The sequence below is a fragment of the Gymnoscopelus microlampas genome, assembly GCF_963454915.1.
Source record: "Gymnoscopelus microlampas genome assembly, chromosome: 12".
Classification (NCBI taxonomy): Eukaryota; Metazoa; Chordata; class Actinopteri; order Myctophiformes; family Myctophidae; genus Gymnoscopelus; species Gymnoscopelus microlampas.
In genome coordinates, this window is record NC_139949.1 from 23,509,973 (window position 1) to 23,531,474 (window position 21,502).

Below are 21,502 nucleotides of genomic sequence, written 5' to 3' on the forward strand. Positions count from 1 at the left end.
CTAGGAAACAGAAGGTCCTAGGTTCGATTCCCGGTCTATGAGCAAGAAACTTAACATAACATAATCCCTGGCCCTGGCCATTCCAACCTGGTGGAGATTTTTTTTTTAAATAGAATAGTGGATGAATAGTAGGAATCAGGCAACGTGACATGTGGCTGGGTGCAGCTGTGAATTGTTAATGTTCACGGAAAGCTTTATGTCAACATGCTGCAGCCTGCTGGAGACAGCCAGTGGGGACGTGCTGGGATAAGAAGTGTGCCTTGTTTGAACTGGGTGCAAACACATGACAGTCAGTCAGAGTGAGAGAGAGTAGAAAGGGAAGAGGACAGTGTTGATTTTGATGGTCAAGGCACACCTAGAGGGGATGCCAACTTATTACGTGTGTGTGTGTGTGTGTGTGTGTGTGTGTGTGTGTGTGTGTGTGTGTGTGTGTGTGTGTGTGTGCGTGCGTGCGTGCGTGCGTGCGTGCGTGCGTGCGTGCGTGCGCGCGCATGTGTGGGCACATGCACGCAGTAACCATCACCTCTTGTATATCCATTTACACAATTATCTCTACAGGAGCGAAAGTGTGGCTCACAGAATGAGTCATCTTTAGTAGACACACAAAATTGGGCAACCGCAACAAAATGGAACCTCAAATCCTGTCACACATTAGGCAGAGAGACGGACGGACAGTCAGTTAGGGCGGATTCAGACGGGGTCCGATTCATTCGAATCGTTCCCGAGTACGGTTGGCCTCTCCCAGCTGGACAGCATTCACATTGGCCAAGATTCTTGCGCACCCGAGACCATTTCATTTAACAGTAATGGTAAATATGTGCCTCATGGGGGCGCTGTTGACTATGGGGCTTTGGGAGCTAGAGCATGTCATTCACAGAAGAAGAGTCAGTTGTCAGAGTTAAGAGTGAATAATAAAGTTTGACTGTGTTCCTGACATTGTCTTGAGTTATAATAACAACAGATCAACAATACACAACCAAAGCAGTGTGTGCACTGGTCTTTGAAACCTCGAAATGTAACGTTGTCTCTGTTAATATGATATTGGCGTCACGCACGCATCCTTGGTATTTTAGCAGTGACGTCACAGACTAATCCTTAGTATATTTATTATCCTTATATACGTGTTCGCTACACATGTGTTTTTTGTTTATTATTTTTCACGGCTCGCGGTACTCAAACACTAGCGGGATTATTATTTCTTGTCAACATTCAAGTAGAACTATGAGAAGGTATAACCCAGCTAAAATAATGTGTCATTATAAAAAATATCTAAATGATATTATGATTAGCAGTCCACTTCCTCCTGTTGGTACGGATGGATTCACATTGCATCTTTCTGTGCCCGAATACGCATGATCCGGATCCGAGACTACCTCCGGAGGTGGTTTTGGGTACGGTACGGTGATCCGTTTCGGGGAACGATACGCAACGTTCACACTATCATAACATCAGCCAAGTGGTCCAGGGTGCGCACCCGGGACCATAGTGTGAATCCGCCCTTAGATGTATTAATTTGGAGCAAAGGCATAATGATGAATGTATGAGTTCAAGTCATCAATAGTTCGTGAGCTTGCGATCCTGACAATGCAGTTCACACTAGTAGTGTGATGCATAATGCACATTGCATCATGACATTGATGACATGTTGAGTGTACAGCGAGACATTGTAAGACACAGTAGCTGTGATTGATAATATGCCTAATTCTAGTTTTACGTGATCATAAAAGCTGGAGCTTGTACTGTGGGACTGAAGGTGAGATAGGACAGATTGATTGTAGAGAGAGTACTGGTATGTCTTTAGACACTACGGTGACTGAGTAGGAATACTACAGAAGAAGTCATCGCTACAACTTGCATGCTCCAATTAACACAGCTGGATTCACAGCAGCTCACGCTCCGAAAAGCTAACACGCAAACCATCATAGCATGTTGAGCCAACGCTTGAAGTGATCACTTTGTTTGTGCCAGATTAACAACATCTTTGCATACATATAAACTCATCATTTGTTATTGGATGACGGCATCGTTGATAAACCTCTATAAATGGTTGATATTCAGTGGTCAGTGTATTTGAGGATGTGGCGTGTTCTGTTGTCAGTTAACTTACCCCACCGTGTGATGTTACGTTCTCTGTAAGCATGCTTCCAAGTGTGAGTTTTCTCACAGAAAATGCATGCCTCTCTTTGTTTGTGCATTCTTTCTGTATTTCTTTATTATGATTCTTGATCAGTGCCTCAAAAAATGGAAACAGCTGCTGAAACTCAAATAGCAATACTAAAGCATGCAATTCTTAACCACATTAACCCTGGTGGCCCTATTTTGGGCATGTCATTATAGGCGAAAATGTTAACAAAAAAAACAAAAAAAAAAATCAATTCAAAAATTTCAATGGGGTCTTTTTCTCAAAAATATCTGACCCACAAGATCACACTACTGTCGCGACATTTTGTAAGCTTGTATACTGACTATTTTCAAATAGCCAAATTATAAAATACTCTAACCCTAGCGTCCCTATTCTGGGGTGAAGATTTGGTGAAAATAGCAGATGTACAAGTGTAAAGGTGGGGAAAAAGGAGAGGACCAAGTATAGAGCCCTGATGTCCCTGGTCAGCTAAGTAGGGGTTAAGTGGTTAAGTAGTTAATGAAGTTCTCATCTTAGGGTTATTGATTATGAAGAATTGTATCGAAAGTTGTTAACTTTTGCCATCTACCTCCAATTAGAAATCCCTCACTAGATGACGGAGAGGGTCACAGGTTTGATTCCCAGCATTTCCAGTTGAGGTGAGACATCTTGACTGGTCAGTCACATATCGCTCTTTGCACGCTCATCATCCCATATCACACTGTTTCTCAACGTCTGGTCCGAGGCACACCAGGGGTCCGAATGGACCCTTATGGACCATTATGTGAGATGAGAGTGTACAAATTGAACCATTTTCTATCATTGTGACCCCAATCTACACCATAGATAATTTAACGTGTAGAAACACAACCAAATGAACTTTGTTCCGTTTGTACACTCTCAGAGTTACAGACCCATAAGGGTCTATTTGGACACTCACACAGTATTCAACGCAAGATTATGTTGATGATGATGATGATGCACATTGACCTGAATGCTGAGTCAGACGTTTGCCTTGTTTTGTGTTGTGTACAGGTATGCCTGAACAGACATCACTGTTATCTTTGTACATATTCATGTTAACATTTCTCTTTGACCTTTGACCTTGCTACCACACATCACATCATTTTCTACAGTTAGTTATGGTGACATATTTAAAGGGTGATATACAGTATATCCCATGTTGGTAACATTTGACTATGCCTCTTTACACAGCCAAATAAAGCAAAATGTAAAATAGATAGTTCAGCATTATTCTTAACCACTTTCAACCTGGCATTACTCTTTTGGGCATGTCATAGAAGAACATTTCTGAATATTTAACCCAGAAATTAAAGAAAAATAGCTAAACGTTGTGAGTTTGTATGATGAAGTGTATAGGTCTTATAAGTATAAACATACTTATAAGAAGTACTTAGTGAGGAATGACCAAGTCCTATCATCACAGTAGAGTTTATGGAGCTTGATAAGAGGAGTATAGAAAGTCCCTAATGCTCATGATGAAGCAAACGTATAGTATCTACTGTCCGTGCCTGTTGTAGAACAGGTTAAATTTGAATATTTTCAGTAGCCTAACCTTCTCTCCCTCCTTCCGTCCTTCACTGTTTCTTATCCTGTATCTTCTCACTGCTCTGCTGACTCACCACATTATAAAGCACACACCTCATTCTCTCCCCCATAAATACTTTCTATGCTCATGGATTCCTGTTCAAACCACGGATCTTTAACTCATCTAATCTAATCTTCAGTGGAAAAACAACCTAAACACATTACATTGCTGGCTTAACTTGAGGAAGCTGGCATTGTTAATGCCAACATGCATGAAGAGAGACTAGTAGGATGGCAGACATGTCAGCCTCTCCCTCTTACAGGCTAGTAGCATAATTATGCTAATAGTAGCATAATATATGCCATCTCTTTCCTCACCCTCACAATCCTTTTATCTACATTTATTTTTCTTTCTCTCTTTCTTTCTTTCTTTCTTTCTTTCTTTCTTGCATTCTTGCATTCTTGCTTTCTTGCTTTCTTGCTGTCTCTGGAGGTCATTTCCATCTCTCCCTCCTCCTCCTTCTCCTCCTCCTCTGTGTGTGCTAATCTCTGTGCTCTTGTGTCTCTCTCTCTCTCTCGCCTCCGTTGTAGGCCTCCTGAGCCAGTTTACAGCACTGTGAACAAGCTATGTGACCGAGCACCCTCCCCCAGACACTATTCCCCAGTGGAGTGTGACAAAAGCCCCCTCCTTCACTCCGTCCCCCTCCCAAACTATCACTTAGGCCTGTTCCCTGACACGGACGTCACCAGGTACTTCCCACCACCACCACCACCTCCTCCTCACCGTCCTCCACCTACCTGACTACAGTATGTGCATGACATTGCATGTCCTTTTTTTTTTCTCCTTCTCCTTCTTCCTATACACATGTTCATTCACACAGCGGCCATTTTGCTGCGTGAATGTGGTCACCTCCACTCCCGTTCCTTTCTTCGTTCCCTGATAGTCTGTTGCTCTCTGAGCCATTGGTTCTCAAAGTGGGCTCTGGGGACCCCCAGGGGTCCTCGAGGGGGTTCCAGGGGGTCCCCAGCCAAATGTTTTAATATCATCATCAACATCTGTTTAACCACTTTAGCCCTATATCCATCAGCCATTTGAAAGTCGCCGATGTACAAGCTCACAACGCAGTGCGATGCATTGTGAGATCCTGGCACAAAAACGTTTTAAATGCAGGGAAATACATATTCATTTGGGGTCCTTGACATGAAAAGGTTTGAGAACCACTGCTCTTAAGACACCGCATCCCTACCAGTCTCCCTCCATCACAGTCTGAAGGCCCAGGGCTCCCCCACACTTATCTTTTGCCCACACACTGCAGCTCCACTGTCCAAGCAGGTGGTCAGTGGTTCTTGTTCTCAAAAGAAAAAAATATCCCATTCATCACCAACACTTTTAACAAAGTGATGTCAATAGAGACATGATGTGCCTCGCTCTGAGGTTATGTAGTCACTCATTGATCCACGTTTAAGGCTGTTGCATGCTGCCCAATAACAACTGGACTATTAGCCTGACCATTAGCAGGCTTCACCTGTAGTTTTCCATCACATTTTAGTAACCTGTGTTTGTTTTAAAACCTTACCTAATGCCTAACCTAACCCCCTCTGTTCACATCTATGTACCCAAGTCGAGTATTTAGTATTTAATATAGTGTGTCAGTGCTCTGAATTTATTCACATGTTTTGGGTTAATACCTGTCAGTTATTGTGACTGAGTGAATGTGTGTGATGTCTGTTTCTGCCAGTCCTGTCTAAATGTGACATTGACCTCTGTGAGTGTGACATGATATAAATCATGTTTTGTCGTATGAATGATTCTTGTCCAACCATTTGGTTGACTGGTATCGTTCTCCCCCTTTTATTCCTGCGCTGTAGCCCAGCACCGTACTTAGTTATCCAAGGATGAAGAAGCCCATATAAAATGAATTAGAGCTGAGAGACTGTAGGCGGCCAGAGATATCATCAAAGGAGCCCATATCGACAGCTGCAAGACTGCTTATGGCTGAGCTTTTCTGACTATGCAGCCTATCTGAGTTTTAAAAAAATTGTTTCAAAATTGCTATAAGCATCCTTTTAACATGCAAAATGTATTTTCTAATGAGGGGGTTTTGCCAAGCCAGGCTGTCTCCCTGTGTCAAAATGAGTGCTGTAGTCAATTTAAGCCCACTGTATGCATATTTATTAATTATATTTGTGTTGTCGTTCCCTCAAATAGATAGGGGAAAGCAGGTATCCTACCTAGTCACTGCCTTTGTTATCCTACATGTGAATGTATTTCATAGTTAGGATGGTTTAAGTCAGGCAGAAGTGACAGTAGTCTGGCTCTCTGGTGTTTGCCGCTCTAAGTATTAAAGGAGGAGTTCACCCAAAAACGTACTTATTTTCTATCAATTGCACACCCTATGAAGCCTTGAATCCATGGATTCTTTTTTGTTTTTGTCGCATTCCTAAGCTAATAATTTGATTCCCGTCTCCTAGCGGCTAATGTATTCGGTAGGAGACACAAAGTAGATTATTTGTGTCTCCTACCGGAAATACACACGGTCATCAAATTATTGTCTTAGGAATGCCACAAAAACAAAAATAAATCCATGAAATCAAGGCTTCATGGGGTGTGTAATTGATAGAAAATAAGTAATTTTTTGGGTGAACTCCTCCTTTAAGACGTTGAAAGGACCTTTTGTGGATCTAGGGATTTTGCATTAAATCTAAACATTTGTTTTACATTTATTTGATGTCTGTGTGCATGTTGAGAGCTATGAGCACTCCATGTGCGGTGTGGAGCAGGATTATAGTAGATGTCCAACACTAATCCAACTGCTGATATGCACGTAATGTCCGAACAACTAAAGGTATTTTCTTTACCATTTGATAAATGGCTGATACGGTTGGTAAACCTGCTCTTGACTGTTGACTTTGAACCCCTATTTTGTCCAATACAGTAAACGTGATTTTTACAGCTTCCTTTTATGGTTTGAAGAGGCCCTGCTGTGGACATTTATGACTTTGCGTTACATCTTGTGATGTAACAAGGCATTAAGCAGATGACTACATATGAGCTAATGGATACTGATCAGTATACTCGCTCAGTCACTCGGCGCATGTTAGGATGAAGGCATTTAAAAGAAAACTAGATGAGATACAAAAATGTAATTCCATCTGAATCGGGTCAGTGGAATTAGCTTCCAATGCATTATAATGGAAGGAAATAGTTGAGCTTGTGTAGAGCTTGGCTGTAGTAAACTCAGTGCTGTGGAGACCATCACCCACACAGCAGTAGTTCATGCATTCACCAGCAGATGGCAGAATAACATTTATGATGAGAAAAGATTGTCTGAGCTCTCTGAGCACACTTTTCAGTGAAAGAGAATCCCAGCAATGATAACCAAGCAACGAGCTTCGACCTTAACAGGTCTTCATTATGATGAAGGTCATGATGGTCAAAATGTGCTCCATGTTGTTGTTGTTGTTTTCACTTTAAATGCACTTTGTAGTTGTAGGCTATGTACTGTTCAAATCAAGTCCACTGTGTTATCCTTTGTAACCTGCCTTGGATATTTGAACAAATGTATCTAATAAACAATGATCTAGGGTTTTATTTTTGATAATTCACCACTGATAAATGTTTTGGGAGGGGTCAGTTATATTTCTGCAATGTACGTATACTGTATTCATATGAATCTGCCTCTGATTCATAATAGCCTGCAATACTTGAGCGAACAGAATGCTGCATTTTGTTTGTGTTCGTGCGTAGCCGTGTATGCATCCTGTTGTACCTCAGTCTCTGTGTGAGTTTGTGTGCAAGCAGCAGAAGAAGTACCAGAGAAAGAGCGCGTGTAAGGATGTGTGTGCGAATGTGAGAGTGTGACGAGGTTCCTTTTCCATCAGAATTGGGACAAGTGGTCCTAAAGTAGAGCACCGTCCCCCCTGTGGGCTCCGACCGCCTTTGTGCTCCGCCTTGCACTGAGCAACAGAGAAGGCTTGTGTCCGCGGCGCACACACACACACACGCGCGTGCTGTTGCAACACCTCGTAGAGTCGTTCTCCACACCCTCGTCCACTGGTCGTGAAAGATGCTGAGACCCACAGACCCCCCCGAGCTGATGTACTATCTGAACTGTATGTACAGGGAACCCAGGAAGATGGTGCTCCACAAAGGCTCCACAGGTCTGGGCTTCAACATCGTGGGCGGTGAAGACGGCGAGGGAATCTTCGTGTCCTTCATCCTGGCGGGGGGGCCCGCCGACCTGAGCGGAGAGCTGCGGCGAGGAGACCAGATCTTATCGGTTAGTAGCAGTGCTTCTCACACTTTTCTTCACCCACCAAATTCATATGCATTTGGCCGTGGACTCCCCATCTGAGAATATTTATTTTCAAAATAAATTTGTTTGAAAATAATAGATCTACAAGCTCACAACTTGTTGCATCGTGACGCGTTGTGATCTTGTAGATCAACTATTTTCAATTATCCAATGTGTATAGAGTTAAAGTGGTTAAACTGTTTTTAACAAATTTGGTTGGGGACCCCCTGGAACCCCCTCAAAGACCCCTGGGGGTCCCCTGAACCCCATTTTGAAAACCACTGGGTTAGTGTACACATTGTCACCTACCTTAAGCATCTTTGTTATAGACACAAAGATTATGTTGAAAGTTGTGTCTGTCTGTGGCTGGCGGGTGGACTGTGCCCAAATGTGGATACGCCCGACGTCAGCGCAGATCTGCGTTGTTAAGCAAGGCCACGGTTTCTGTTTTGTCTGACATCACATGCCCATAAATGGAGAGCCCAACGTTAGCATCATTCAGCGTTGTTAGGTCACGCTTTCTGTCATGTGTGCCATCAGACCAGAGCTCGATGGGGGGGAGCGAGGAGAGAGAGAAAGAGGAAGATACTGTCGAAAGATAGGGTCAGAGAGAGCCTATTTTACCTATGATTCGAGAAGCATCTATTCAACTCAGCTGCCTTCGAGGCCAAGACAAAAATACGGAACTAAGTGAGGGACAAACGAGCTGATGTTGTGTGAGAAAACAACACAAAAAGAAAGGAGGAGGCGACCGATACAACCGAGCAATGCTGCGTAACAAACCTCATCCTGAACGCACTGATCGAATGTCGTTGTTAGAGCAATAACTCCGGCAACGCTGGGCAAGCTGATAACACAGCGCTTTGTGCCGATGGGCATTCCCTTTATTCATTATTCATCAGGAACTCAAAATATAAGGTTTTTCCTGTGCCAATACATTCAGTAGTAGAACACAGTTATCTACTGTTCCTGGAAGCCCCTCAAGGACCCCAGGGGGTCCCCAGACCCCACGTTTAGAGCCACTGCACTAATCTATAATGTCCAGTCATGCTGCGGGACCACACATGGAGAATTCGGTGGAAATGTTGGAAAAGGGGACTTTCATGATTTATGCAATACCTGTCCTTTTGACAGATCACCTTAATCAATTACTGCTTTGTGATGAAAAGATTAGAGGCAGTGATGCAGAGCTACTTGAACCTTGTCTTTGAACAGGTTTTTTTTATATTAATAGTTTAATTGTCCAATTTTAAATTATACAAAACACATTTGACAAGGTGACAAGGAAGTTAAAACGACAACACTAAATAGAAGGCCATTATCAATGGCCCTGCCTTGCTTCCTTTTTTAAAAATGTGTTCAAGAAAATGTCATGTTCAGCCTGTTTCGGTTGTGTATTTGGATGGGTGAGCAATAAGAAAGAGAACCTATGGAAACGAATATAGAATTGCTGCTATTGTGTTAGCGTGATCAGGATGTCACTTTACCCAAGTGGAAGTGTTCCTCCAGCTAAGAATCCCCAGAGAAAAAGGCTGGTTTAAAATAATGATTAGTCCAATACGATCCATAGACGTCCAGAGCCGGTAAATAGTAACTCCAACATTGTCAGGTTTTTGACCCTTGTTAATGGAATATGCCTAGACAATTTTGTATAGAACAATTTGTCCATTTTGATAATTAGTTGTTAAAAAACAAAGAAATGTACAGTATGTTGTACAGTACTGCAGGTTTTAAAAAGCAAAATATAAAAGTACAACTGTATAATGTCTGGTGACATCTGACTGGGATCTTAAACAGGCTTAGTGGTGAGTCTAATTTGGGTAGGAAATAAGTGTTCCCGCTCTGCTCACCCACGCTAATGACACATGATTGTACAACCAATTAGGCTGTCACATTTCATAAAAGTGTCATGGTTTACTGAGGTCAGCCGATTGTTAAATAAACCTGGCACTGTCAGCATGTTAGTTTTCTTCCAATCAGTAGCTGAGTCTTCCACGGTGTCTTGATGAAACCAGACGGATTTACATTGAACACTGGCCTGGTTCTGAAGTCTAAGAATAGCTTGCTCTCTTGGGTACACATTCATTTCTCTCACTGTTTGGTATATCCAGCCTACAGACCAGTGGCGCCGGCGCCTGTTTAATTAAAGGACACTGTGTCCCCCCACTATTCAGTCCAGCCCAAAAAAAAATGATTTTTTTATTTTTTATTTTTTAATAAATAATAAAATCAGTCCAGCCCCCCGCACCTCGCGACCACCGCGAGCACGAGGCGAACCAAATTAACCGAATTATCCCCCCAAAAATCAACAAACCCACCTGAAAAAAACACGGTCCACATGCACGCGCGCCCTGATGTCCCCCCAGGTCATATTCCATTCCGCCACCTCTGCTACAGACCCCATGTTGTGGTCACATGCTTGTTGCCCCTCACCGGTGGTTGTTGCCAGCAACAGGCCGCACCAGATGTTACCAACATAAGACATAATCAACGAGGAAATGTCCTTCACACTCAGCAGGAACAAGGTCAACTTTAGCCTTTCTGTTCACTAAAGCAGTGCTGCTCAACAAAGCTGAAATAACCTTTTGAAATTGTCTTTCCATCTGAACAGGTAAATGGCATTGACCTGCGAGGGGCCACCCACGAACAGGCTGCAGCTGCACTGAAAGGAGCGGGCCAAATGGTCTCCATCATTGCCCAGTACCGACCAGAAGGTAAAACAAGTCAAACTATCTGAAATTACAATTAAGAAAGTCGGCATTTAGTAGACGCTGTCGTCCCATCAGAGTAAATGGCATGTGTGAATAGTCACGCAAGTAGAGTGCAAAGAAAAACCTTTTAGTGCTTCAAAGACACTAAGATACCGGGTAGACATCAAACCTACTGTAGCACGTATGTGAACAGTTAACTAACATATATCTGCATAGTATTACTAGAGGTATACGAAATGAAATATATAGTAAATGAGAGGTATACGTAAATAATAATTATAATAATAATAATTAAGTATTAATATTGATGTCTCATGGACTTTTGATGACCCATCCTTTAGGACAATTTTACTCAACTTAAATGGCATTGGAATTAAAAAATAATGCCAGAAATACATTTATTTCATTGGAAACTATTTCCTCTGGCAATTCTCAGATTCAGTCATTCTCTTTAAATCCCAAGATTCATGTAATAATACTGTATTCAGTACATCTCAAGCTACTTTTAGCATGTAGAATGGACTCTGTTTAAGAATAATTATGCACTGACTGCAATAAATGGTTCTATATTGCATATTTTTGGAGGTCAGTTCCTGGGGTTCCAGAAAAGGTTAGCAGTCACAACAATAGATAAAAAAAATACCAATGATGCAGTTGAGTTGAAATTGTCCTGTTTAATTTGCTTCCTACATCAGTGAAAATGTCCCATTTGTATTTTCACCTGTAGTCACACAAAAGGTACTCACCCCATCATAGAAAACTGATCTCTAGGACTTTCTAACAATGTGTGGTTTAACCACTTAAACCCTATTTATTTCATTGCATGATGAATAGCAAAAATAGCCAATCTACAAGCTCACGACATATCACATCTTTATATAATAAAATGATTGTTCAACCGTGCAAACATGTTGACTGAGGAGTAGAAGAATACTGAGACCTCTGTTAAACCTGGTTATGTGTTTCATAACCAGATAGTGTCCATATACAACATAGCATTACATTTTAAACTGACATCCATCTTGAAATCAGATCTCCTTTGAAAATGAAAATAATAAAATAAAGGTGCATTTACACGTGGACCTTATGTGAGGAGACATAAGAAATTAAATATTAATGAAAATGATTAATGTTACAGAAGTAGTTGCTGAGGTTCATTTGGGTGTCTCTTGTGGTCTGAAAAAGGTCAAATAACCATCCAGGTAGGTGAGTGGTGCATTATGGGAGATGATCCAAGGGCAACATAAACGCTGAATTTTATCATATCATAAGTTTGACTTTTATTTCTGTAAAATGTGCCTATCCCTGACCCTGTTTGTTGGCCAGTCAAATGATTGTAGTTAATTTCTTCTTTAACATGGGCACATACATGCTTATAATTCTTGGACATCTTCAGGCTAACAAACACGAACCATGGCAGACAACGCAGCACTATAGTTGCTTGTATTGGACAAGACAGCCTTGATTGTTGGCATGCCACTTGTAATTACGATCAGCAGTAGCAGGAACAATGAATCATGGTCATAGATTCCTTCTTCCTAAAGCCTGAGTTATACATAGCTGTGCGCGGGTGTCGCAGACTGAAAATAGGCGATCTACAAGCTCACAATGCGTCGCTTGTAGATCTGAGGTTCCAAACACAAAAGTATAGTTTGGACTACACGTGCAAAAATCTATAGCATGAATCTGTTCTGTAATGTTGTTGAATGTTGTTTAACTGCCAATGATACAAGTCTTTTCTTTTGGGTTTTTGTTTGCTTCGTAAATCTATTTAATATTTAAAATGTGAGCCGTCTATAAGACCTCAGCCAGACTGGAGCAGAAGTCCTTGACCATTTTGTCCAAGACATTGGTGTGGAATCTTGTTTTAGATAAGTTCTGCCCCTCAACACTATTCCTATTTTTAAAGTTTTAGGTGAGAGAGCAAATAACATGCAGAGCACAAACTGTATTGTCACGCTGGTGCATCAAGAGGTAAACACAAAGTAACTCAACACACCCTGTGATCAAGGCAGTCTCCCAGAGACTTAACTTTGGACGCCAGAGTCCCGTTCAACCGGGAGCTCGCTTGTCCAAAGTCCAACGCTTCACTCTGAGATGACAGCCAGTCTTCCCTGACCCAGTGGCACTAACCAACTGCTCTCTTTTCTTACCCATCAGAACTTGCTCTATGCTCGCCGCACCGGGCCCGGTCTCCAGCACCAGGTTTGTGCCATTGGCACTAGTGTGGCTGCTCTGAGCATTAGCATCATTCACAATAGCGGTTGGCTAAGGGAGAGTCACTGAGTGAATGCAATCACAGACAGTCTACTCACCCCCTGTCTCCTGGACACTGTAACCCATTGACGCACCCCTGACTCTCGTCTTGACCAACCTACCCCTAATATTTACTCTCACTCCCCAATCACCACACAACCTCTCTCTTACAGCCCTCCTCACTTCCCCTCATGTTACATGTCCTCCCAGGTGAATGCACACTGCAGTTGAATCTATAACCACTTAAACCCTATATTTTGTTGACACCGGGGTCCCCCAGGGGTCTACGTATGGTCCCCTCCTTTTTTCCCATGACACCAAATCTCTTTGCCGAAAATAGCTGATCTACAAGCTCACAATGCATCGCATTGTGAGCTTGTAGTTAGGCTATTTCTGCCAAACGTTCTATTCTAACATGCCCAGAATAGGGCCTCTAGGGTTCATGTGGTTAATACACCCTGCCTTGCTTCCTTTTTTTTTTAATGTGTTCAAGAAAATGTCATGTTCAGTCTGTTTCTGTTGTAAATTTGGATGGGAACAAATATAGAATTGCTGCTATTGTGTTAGTGCTATCAGGATGTCACTTGACTCATCCTGTGACCAGGCATCAAGGTTAAAGCCTTAAAACAACTGTCAAATAAGCATAATAGCAAAAGAAAATCAGGTCAAATACTAAAGCATCCCAATCCTATATAGCCTAAGCCTACTTTGACAAACAGCCAAGCTCTAGTAGCTTGTAAGCCATTAATATATCTCAGCTGTAGCGTATAAGCAAACCACTCTAGAAATTCTAAATTAATCATATCATGGGATCATATGATCCCATGGTATCTATTTATTACTTGTCAACAATCTAGGCCAATGTGATCGCTTGTTCTTGTTCATAGAAACAGAATAAGGCAGTACTGTAATCAAGGGGAGATCACTTAGAAAAACACAGGCCATCCTCTCTGTGTCACACAAAACCGATATTATCTTTGCAGTTAGGAAAATAGTGTGCCACAACTAAAGGTTTACTAATTAAATATACTGTAATGTGGTTATGTACACAGCTAACCAACGGATAAGAGAGTCTGTCTGGAAATATGCTCAGGGACAGTAACAAGGATCTTGGATTTTTGCAGATTTATTTCAATTTCTTTTCTGGGAGAACCTTAAGGCTAGGAATGGATTTATCTCTTTCATTTTGTGACACTGGCTTTGTCCACTCTACACACATGTTCATGATGAGTTCAGGCTATGAAATTTTCTTGACCTCGTAGACAACAATAGAGATGTTTGTTTTGCAAAGACCCTACTCTCTACCCTCTATAATTAGTTCACCGGGGGGGTCGGCTCTGTACATGGTCTGCTCTTTTTTTCCCCTCTACATCAAATCGCGTTGTCGAAAATAGCCAATCTACAAGCAGCTCACAATGTGTGGCAACGCGTTGTGAGCTTGTAGATCTGATCTGATTTTGTGAACGTTCCCTCCAGAATAGAGATGCTAGGGTTCAAGTGGTTAGTATGTTTTAGAACACTTTCTTGAAAGCATCTTGAGTATGTACTTGTACCATAGCACCACTGTGCATTAAGGGGAGCATAGCTGCCAATGAAGACAGTTTTCCAAAGCTACTGATTGTCCTTTAGTTATTGAAAGTATTTAATGACACTGAGTAAAAATGCCACTTTGCCGCTGGGACTATTTTTGCTGTTTTCAGAAGATTGTATTTGTAAATGTGTATGTCACAGTTACTACATGGTAATAAGAACGTATTATCAGCTACAGTTCGTCTATGTGATTGGAGGAGCTTCCAATTTGGTGGTGCATTATCACATGCTAGATTGATAGGACAAACATCCAATGGTTACTAAACAATTCTGCTGCTTGTCACATTCATTCCCACATCTCCCCTCCCATGTGGTTCCTTTGGTCAGCCAGAGGAGAGAGAGGCATTTTGTCTGTCACTACTTAGCACTGCACTAGGTATAGCCATAGTGTTAGTGTGACAGAGACTCAGAGACCGACAACATCTGTAGGAAACAGACACAGGAACTTAGTGAACAGGCAGAAAGGTATGTGAGTCTAATTTCAAAAGATAACGGTGGAAAACATTAAGGGAGAGCATAAGACTGTGTTTTGTTTAGTTTTTTTTATCCAGGGTTTAAGGAGAGTATTGTGCTGTCGTGAGAGTATGGGAAGTCAGATAATTTCTTGTTTCAAAGTATCTAGTTTAACGCTGTGTGGTGTTGTTGTTGTTCTACTAGCTGGTCTCAGAGGGCAGTGAGTTAATGAAAGCAAAACAATCATTATTGAATGATTGCACATGGGGGGTGGTTTTCTTTGCTTCTTTTTCTCATTATTGTTTACTAAAAAAAATCTTCCCTTTAGCTCAATATTAAGTACATCAGTACAGTTGTAATGCAGTGACTGGCTATAACATGGGCTAAACGTGTCATGTCTCCTTACTGGTTGCTACGTTCTAGAAGCGACAGATTAGCGAGCCATGCCTGAACCTATCAGTATCAGTGTGTCAGTGTCCTAGGAAGTCTGCACTGCCTGAGGAAAGCAGAGTTGTCAACAGTGAAACAGGGTTTCAAACCCCTGACATCCTCTTTGGTTTTGTGGCCAGATCATCAGCGTAATGCTGTAGGTTTCACCATTCAGTGTTGTGATGTTGGATGGCTCAACTTTATTTTTTCACGAGCCCACTGGTATAGCCTACCTCATGTTGGCTTAACACATGAGAATGAAAATGCAACATACATCTCCCCAGTTGGACGTTGAGTAAAACTATTGGACATTGAGGGAAACGAAAAAGCATTTGAAGAAAAAGGGGTGTGGGTGTGTATATGTGTGAGAGAGCACTTTGGCCGGTGTCATCTCCTTGGGATGCCCAATGGTACATCATTTACCTAACAACTACAATCATATCTCACGTCATAGGTTCTACGAGTTTCATTTAAGTACAAATTTCTTGGGTGTTTTCTTGCCCAGAATGTATTGTGGGAATTTGACTTGGTACTTCTATTGTGGGTCCTGATACAGTCTGTACTTCTTTTACAGAGTATGGGCGTTTTGAGGCCAAAATCCATGACCTGCGGGAGCAAATGATGAACCACAGCATGAGTTCTGGGTCAGGATCACTGCGAACCAATCAAAAGAGGTCCCTCTATGTCAGGTCAGGCAGTTTTACCGTTTTATTGTACGTTTCACGTTTCATGCAAATGTAATGTCGACATTTCACATACCGGTATTCACATTTCATGTAAATGTAATATGTCCCATATAACAACAATGATGTGACTCATGTTTATGACTTTGTGAATAAATAGATAAATAAATAAAAAAAATAAAAAATACATAAATAAATGAATGAATGAATAAACCCAATGTTCCCCCCCAGAATAGGGTCGCTAGGGTTCATGTGGTTAAATGACATCTAGAGAATACATTCTCACTCACAGAGATGTGACAATGCTGGACTCTAAATCGGCAGTATCATTTTGTCATCACTGCTGCTCATGATTAATGACATTCAGAAGTCAAGTTTGAGGGCAATAGCTGAAACAGAATGGCAAATAAGGTTTAGTTGCTTAATATAGCAAACCCCTATGGACCAATAGTAACCATTTCTCTGACCCCGTAATGTTTCTAGCTTCTCTAAAAAGAACAGTGTGTGTCAGAAGTAGTTTGACCTTACGTGTAACAATGATAATAAGAACAGGGAACTGGATTGGAAACTCAATAGGGAAGACAATTATCATTGCTGTCGGGTAGAAACCTTGTATCTCCATATTTCATATTTTTATGTTTTTTTTTCATAAATTAATGCCCTATTTTATACTTCATCATTTTGAAAATAGCTGATCTACAAGCTCACAACGCATTGCATTGAGATGCATTGTGAGCTTGTTGATCAGCTATAAAAAAAAATTAGAATAAAAGTTTGCCTATGACATGCCCAAAATAGGGACACCACATTTAAAAGGGTTAAGTCTGTCTTTAACCAATGAAACATATTAAGAATTTGTAACAAAATAATGATTACATTGGTCCATTGGAACACAGGTTCTATTTTCTTGAAAAGCAACCATTTTGGACAAGGTTTCCGCCTGAGAGTGACGATATGATGATAATACCTAATTAGTCCCTCTCACCCTAATAGGGCACTGTTTGACTATGAGAAATCAAAGGACAGCGGCCTCCCAAGTCAAGGGCTCAGTTTCAGGTATGGGGACATCCTCCACGTCATCAATGCCTCAGATGATGAATGGTGGCAGGCCCGTCGAGTTACCCCTCACGGGGACAGTGAAGAGATGGGAGTCATTCCCAGCAAGAGAAGGTGAGCTGGCAGAATGCTCCATGCTTCATGGAATATTCAAAGAACTATCCCATAGTTCAATAAAATTGAAAATAAAATATATAATAAACCGTAAGATCATGTTACTTCATTTCCATTTGACCCGCCATTGTTGTAGTTGTAAATTGTTGAATTCTCTCACATTAGCCGTCTTGCTAAATGTTTGTTTGTTACAGTAATGGCTCCTGGCTCAGTGTTTCAGCGTAATAAATGTTTTCGCTGTCAAGAGACGCTCCCTGGAGCTTGTCCCGTTACTGTTTGCTCCACTTCTCTCTTGAACTACATAGGGGCGCTCAGTAGAGCGCAAGTCTCCGCCAGGAGGCTTGTCTGTCTGACGAAGTAACGTCAAACTGCGTCTCTCTCTCTCTCTCTCTCTCTCTCTCTCTCTCTCTCTCTCTCTGTGAATCTGTGCTAGCAACAGCGGCATGTATTGTTATATCCATTTCAAACAGGGCAAATGAATAACTTACATGTGAAAACGTTACTTAATAATTTAAAATTGGAGGGGCAGAGTAAGTTTGTGTTCATGCAGCAACACCGCCCATTGTGCATACCTGCAATTGGCTAGTAGTACTGGTACATCCTATAAGCCGTTGGGACAGGAGCATACAGTAGTTAGCAGTATAGATCCCAGGCTCCCAATTGGCTTGTTCTAGTTCATAGCCGCATAGGATGCATATCCCATAGCCTGGAGGGACAGTTTCTCTGTGATTATTAATTGACAAAAATGACATCGTTGTCGTTCACCGATTTGAAAAATATTGGAGAATTTATGGCCCTGGCCTGCTGTCAGTGTGCACAAGAAATATGACGCTGTTTGCCCTAGTAGTGTGCCAGTTTAGCTGCAGACAGACACTCATGCACGAGCGCACGCAAACACACACACACACACACACACACACACACACACACACACACACACACACACACACACACACACACACACACACACACACACACACACACACACACACACACACACACGGGTGAACGCATGAATCTCCATGGCGAAGAAAGCGGACATTATCTGCTGAAATGCCATAGAAACTCGTTTATATTTCTCACATTCCACAAGAGTTTGCGATGGCTGGATGTTATGTAGGCCAAGTGAGCTGGTGTCTGACTGCAGTCTGTCTCTGTGTTTGTCAGGGTGGAGAGGAAGGAGCGTGCACGCCTTAAGACGGTCAAGTTCAATGCAAAACCTGGCTCATTTGATTCAAAAGCGGTAAGTTCCTTTTGGAGAGCTGGCAGATGGCAGATGGAAGTCTCACACAATGATTCATTTGTGTAACAAGGATATAAAAGTGACATTTCTGTGCCATAATTAGTAGAACATCAGACTTTCCAGAATAAAAGAATCTGAGAAGACTACTAGCTCTTAACAACTTAAACCTCAGCATCCTTGTACAGGGGGGAACGTTCAGCAAAAATGACAGATCGGGTATTTTTTTTGAAGACATTTGGTGTAGAGTAAAAAACTGCGTAGTATACAGTGGTTACATTTCCTTTTAATGTCACATTTCAATTCTTTCCATAGGTTTATGTTATCTATAACTGCCTAATTGCACGCACTAGTTAGTCTCACGTGATTAGATTTCCTAGATGTAGTTCAGCTAGATCTCACTTATTCTATAGGTCATTTCCATTTTATCATACTGTATTCATGTAGGCTACTGTATTTACTCATTTCAACTTCCATCAAAATATCACATTTCCAACCTCAAAAACAAACAAACAAACATCTAAGATATGTCCAGACAACTGTTAATAACAGAGTAACCATTTTTACTTTTTTAAATGAAACTTTTTTTTTATGAAACTACTTAGATATTCTTTCGTTGATAATTTACAGTAAATGGTTTAATTAATTAACCGTTTTCTGCCTGTAACCTTTGCCATTAGAATAGCCCTTTTTTCTTTTACACGCCCCTATGTTCACATCAGTATTTGAAAGCAGTCAGGGAAGATGAAACCATCTGAAGTAATGGATTGTACCTTGAACTCACGCTAACAATCCATTGACCACTTGTCATGGAACCTGACAGACTGTGGCTTCAAAACATAGAATCAGTTGCATCATTCATTATTTTAATCTCACCCTCAACCCCTAAATCTAACCTCCCATTTCTTTAACTGCATGTATTTGATATGCTTCTCTGACGATCTCTTCTTTTACTAAACCTCAAATGTTACTTTTCTCACAGCATGATCTTGGCAACTCTTTTCCTGCCTTGCTTGTATTTATTTTATTTATGTCTTTGTTGCAACTGTGGCACATCAAGTAGTAATTGACTATATTCCCATGCCAGCCATTTTACTCTAGTCTACAGGGATAGTTCACCCTCAAAATGACATTTTTTCTATCGATTAGTCACCCCATGGAGACTTGAATTCATGGATATTTTTTTGTTTTTGTCGCATTCCTAAGCCAATAATTTGATGACCAAAAAAATTCTATGAATTCAAGTCTCCATGGGATGACTAATCGAAAAAAGAAATTATTTGGGTGAACTATCCCTTTACCTGGGTGTACCTGGGGCAAGAGCCAAATGATCGCTGTGCGAATACGGTCAACGGTCCAGGTATTCATATATATACACACACTATGGTTAATGGTATGTGTGTCTCAAAGAATGCACTTCTCATATGAGGAATAGCAAAAATAGGTGATCTACACGCCCACAACTCATCATAATTTGGCACATTGTGATCCCGTAAAGGCAAAATGTTTGCTATTTTTGAATATATTTTGAATATAATTTGAAAATATAATGACATGAAGGACACCAGCGTGGAAGTGGTTAACTTCTTGACGTCCCACTGTTTGCAAGCACTTGTTTTGGTGTGCATGAATGTGACAACAGTCAGAAACACCTGTTTGCCCCCATGCTCTCTCTCCTCCACAGTCATTCAATGACAAACGTAAAAAGAATTTCATCTTTACACGAAAGTTCCCTTTCTACAAGAACAAAGAGGGTGAGCAAGATGGCAGTGATTCAGACCGTAAGTAAGCTGCAGCGCACACACATGTTGAGTCAATGTACTATAGACATGGACAGCGTAGGTTACATGTAGGGCCTATAGGTTAGACAGGTGTGTGACAACGTGTGTGAGGACAGGGGTTTCATGGAGGCGCTCTCTCCCGCTTCCTCTCTTTTCCATGTTCTGTTCTTCTTTTTCTCTCTCCCGCGATGTCCTTTGTTTTGATTGTACGACGACTACAGTTGGGAATCAGCCTGCATGTCTCGAATGCTTCTCGGTCACCACCAGGAGGAAATGCAGGAGGAAAGTAAATACAGTCCCAAAACAGTGGTTTTGGCATTGAATTTCCCCTTCGGCTCGATTCGGTCCAAAAAACCAAGAACACACACAATCCACACTGTGAAATTGGACAGTGTGGGACTGCCCTACTTGTCCAGCTGCAGTGTTTGGTACCCTCTGGTGGCTGTTTAATGTCAGGGCAGAGACAGATGGTCTCTGACCTTGCCCGCGGGCTCGCTGAGTACTCCGACAGCTCCTTCCTTTCAATGTCTCTCACCTCTTCCTCATTTGCGGCTGTGCCTCTTCCTCTCTCTCCTTCATTGTGGCTCTCTTTGGACGCCTGCTTAGGACATCCTGGGGATGGGTGATGATGGGTATGGGACAAAGGCATTCAGTAAGTTGACCCAGGAGTGGTCCCTCATCTTTACTTTATATTCCCCCATAACTTTATTATAATCTCCTTTTGAAAATATTTCTCGGTTTAGTTTATATTTTTTAAATATCAGCATTGTTGCATGCTGTGTCTGGTGGGTTTGTCTTGTTTCTTTTGGTTTGCTGTGTCTAAACCTTTCTCTGTTGACACTGGGGGTGACATGGTTCATCAAACTCTTTTGGGAGGGTGACATCAACCTCATGCTGGAAATCTTGCCACCTAATTATGACTGAATGATTAATTAAATTGAAACCGTAACAGCAATTTGAACATCTATGATATCTAAACCACATAAGGCTGTGATTTGTTGCACATTATAAATAAAAGGAAGTTGTTCCAGATATAGTAAGTCTTTGTTGGAGACTTGCTCTGTAGTGTGCATGCTGCACTATACTGTATATTTGCACCAAATGATCATCCGTATGCCAACCTGTTGTATGCCAACACGGTTTGTATGTTTTCCTGAACTAGTGACGAAGGCTAACTGAATTATCTGAGCAACTAACTGCATACAAACCTAACATTCACAGTTA

The 21,502-nt window shown here is 41.5% G+C and overlaps 1 protein-coding gene across 8 annotated transcripts in view; it reads left to right on the forward strand.

Moving 5' to 3' along the window:
* Positions 1-21,502, forward strand: part of dlg2 (discs, large homolog 2) — a 221,729-nt gene that overhangs the window by 192,703 nt on the left and 7,524 nt on the right. For 4 of the 8 annotated variants that reach the window (XM_084074833.1, XM_084074837.1, XM_084074835.1 and 1 more), the window contains 8 exons: positions 2,722-2,781; positions 4,262-4,420; positions 7,794-7,950; positions 10,577-10,679; positions 15,979-16,093; positions 17,081-17,257; positions 18,425-18,500; positions 20,182-20,278. In XM_084074833.1, coding sequence (XP_083930959.1) covers positions 2,722-2,781; positions 4,262-4,420; positions 7,794-7,950; positions 10,577-10,679; positions 15,979-16,093; positions 17,081-17,257; positions 18,425-18,500; positions 20,182-20,278 — 944 coding nt within the window. Of the gene's footprint in view, positions 1-2,721; positions 2,782-4,261; positions 4,478-7,793; positions 7,951-10,576; positions 10,680-14,935; positions 14,988-15,978; positions 16,094-17,080; positions 17,258-18,424; positions 18,501-20,181; positions 20,279-21,502 lie in introns of those variants that run through there. The other 4 variants (XR_014602005.1, XM_084074838.1, XM_084074834.1 and 1 more) reach the window with 4 other exon arrangements.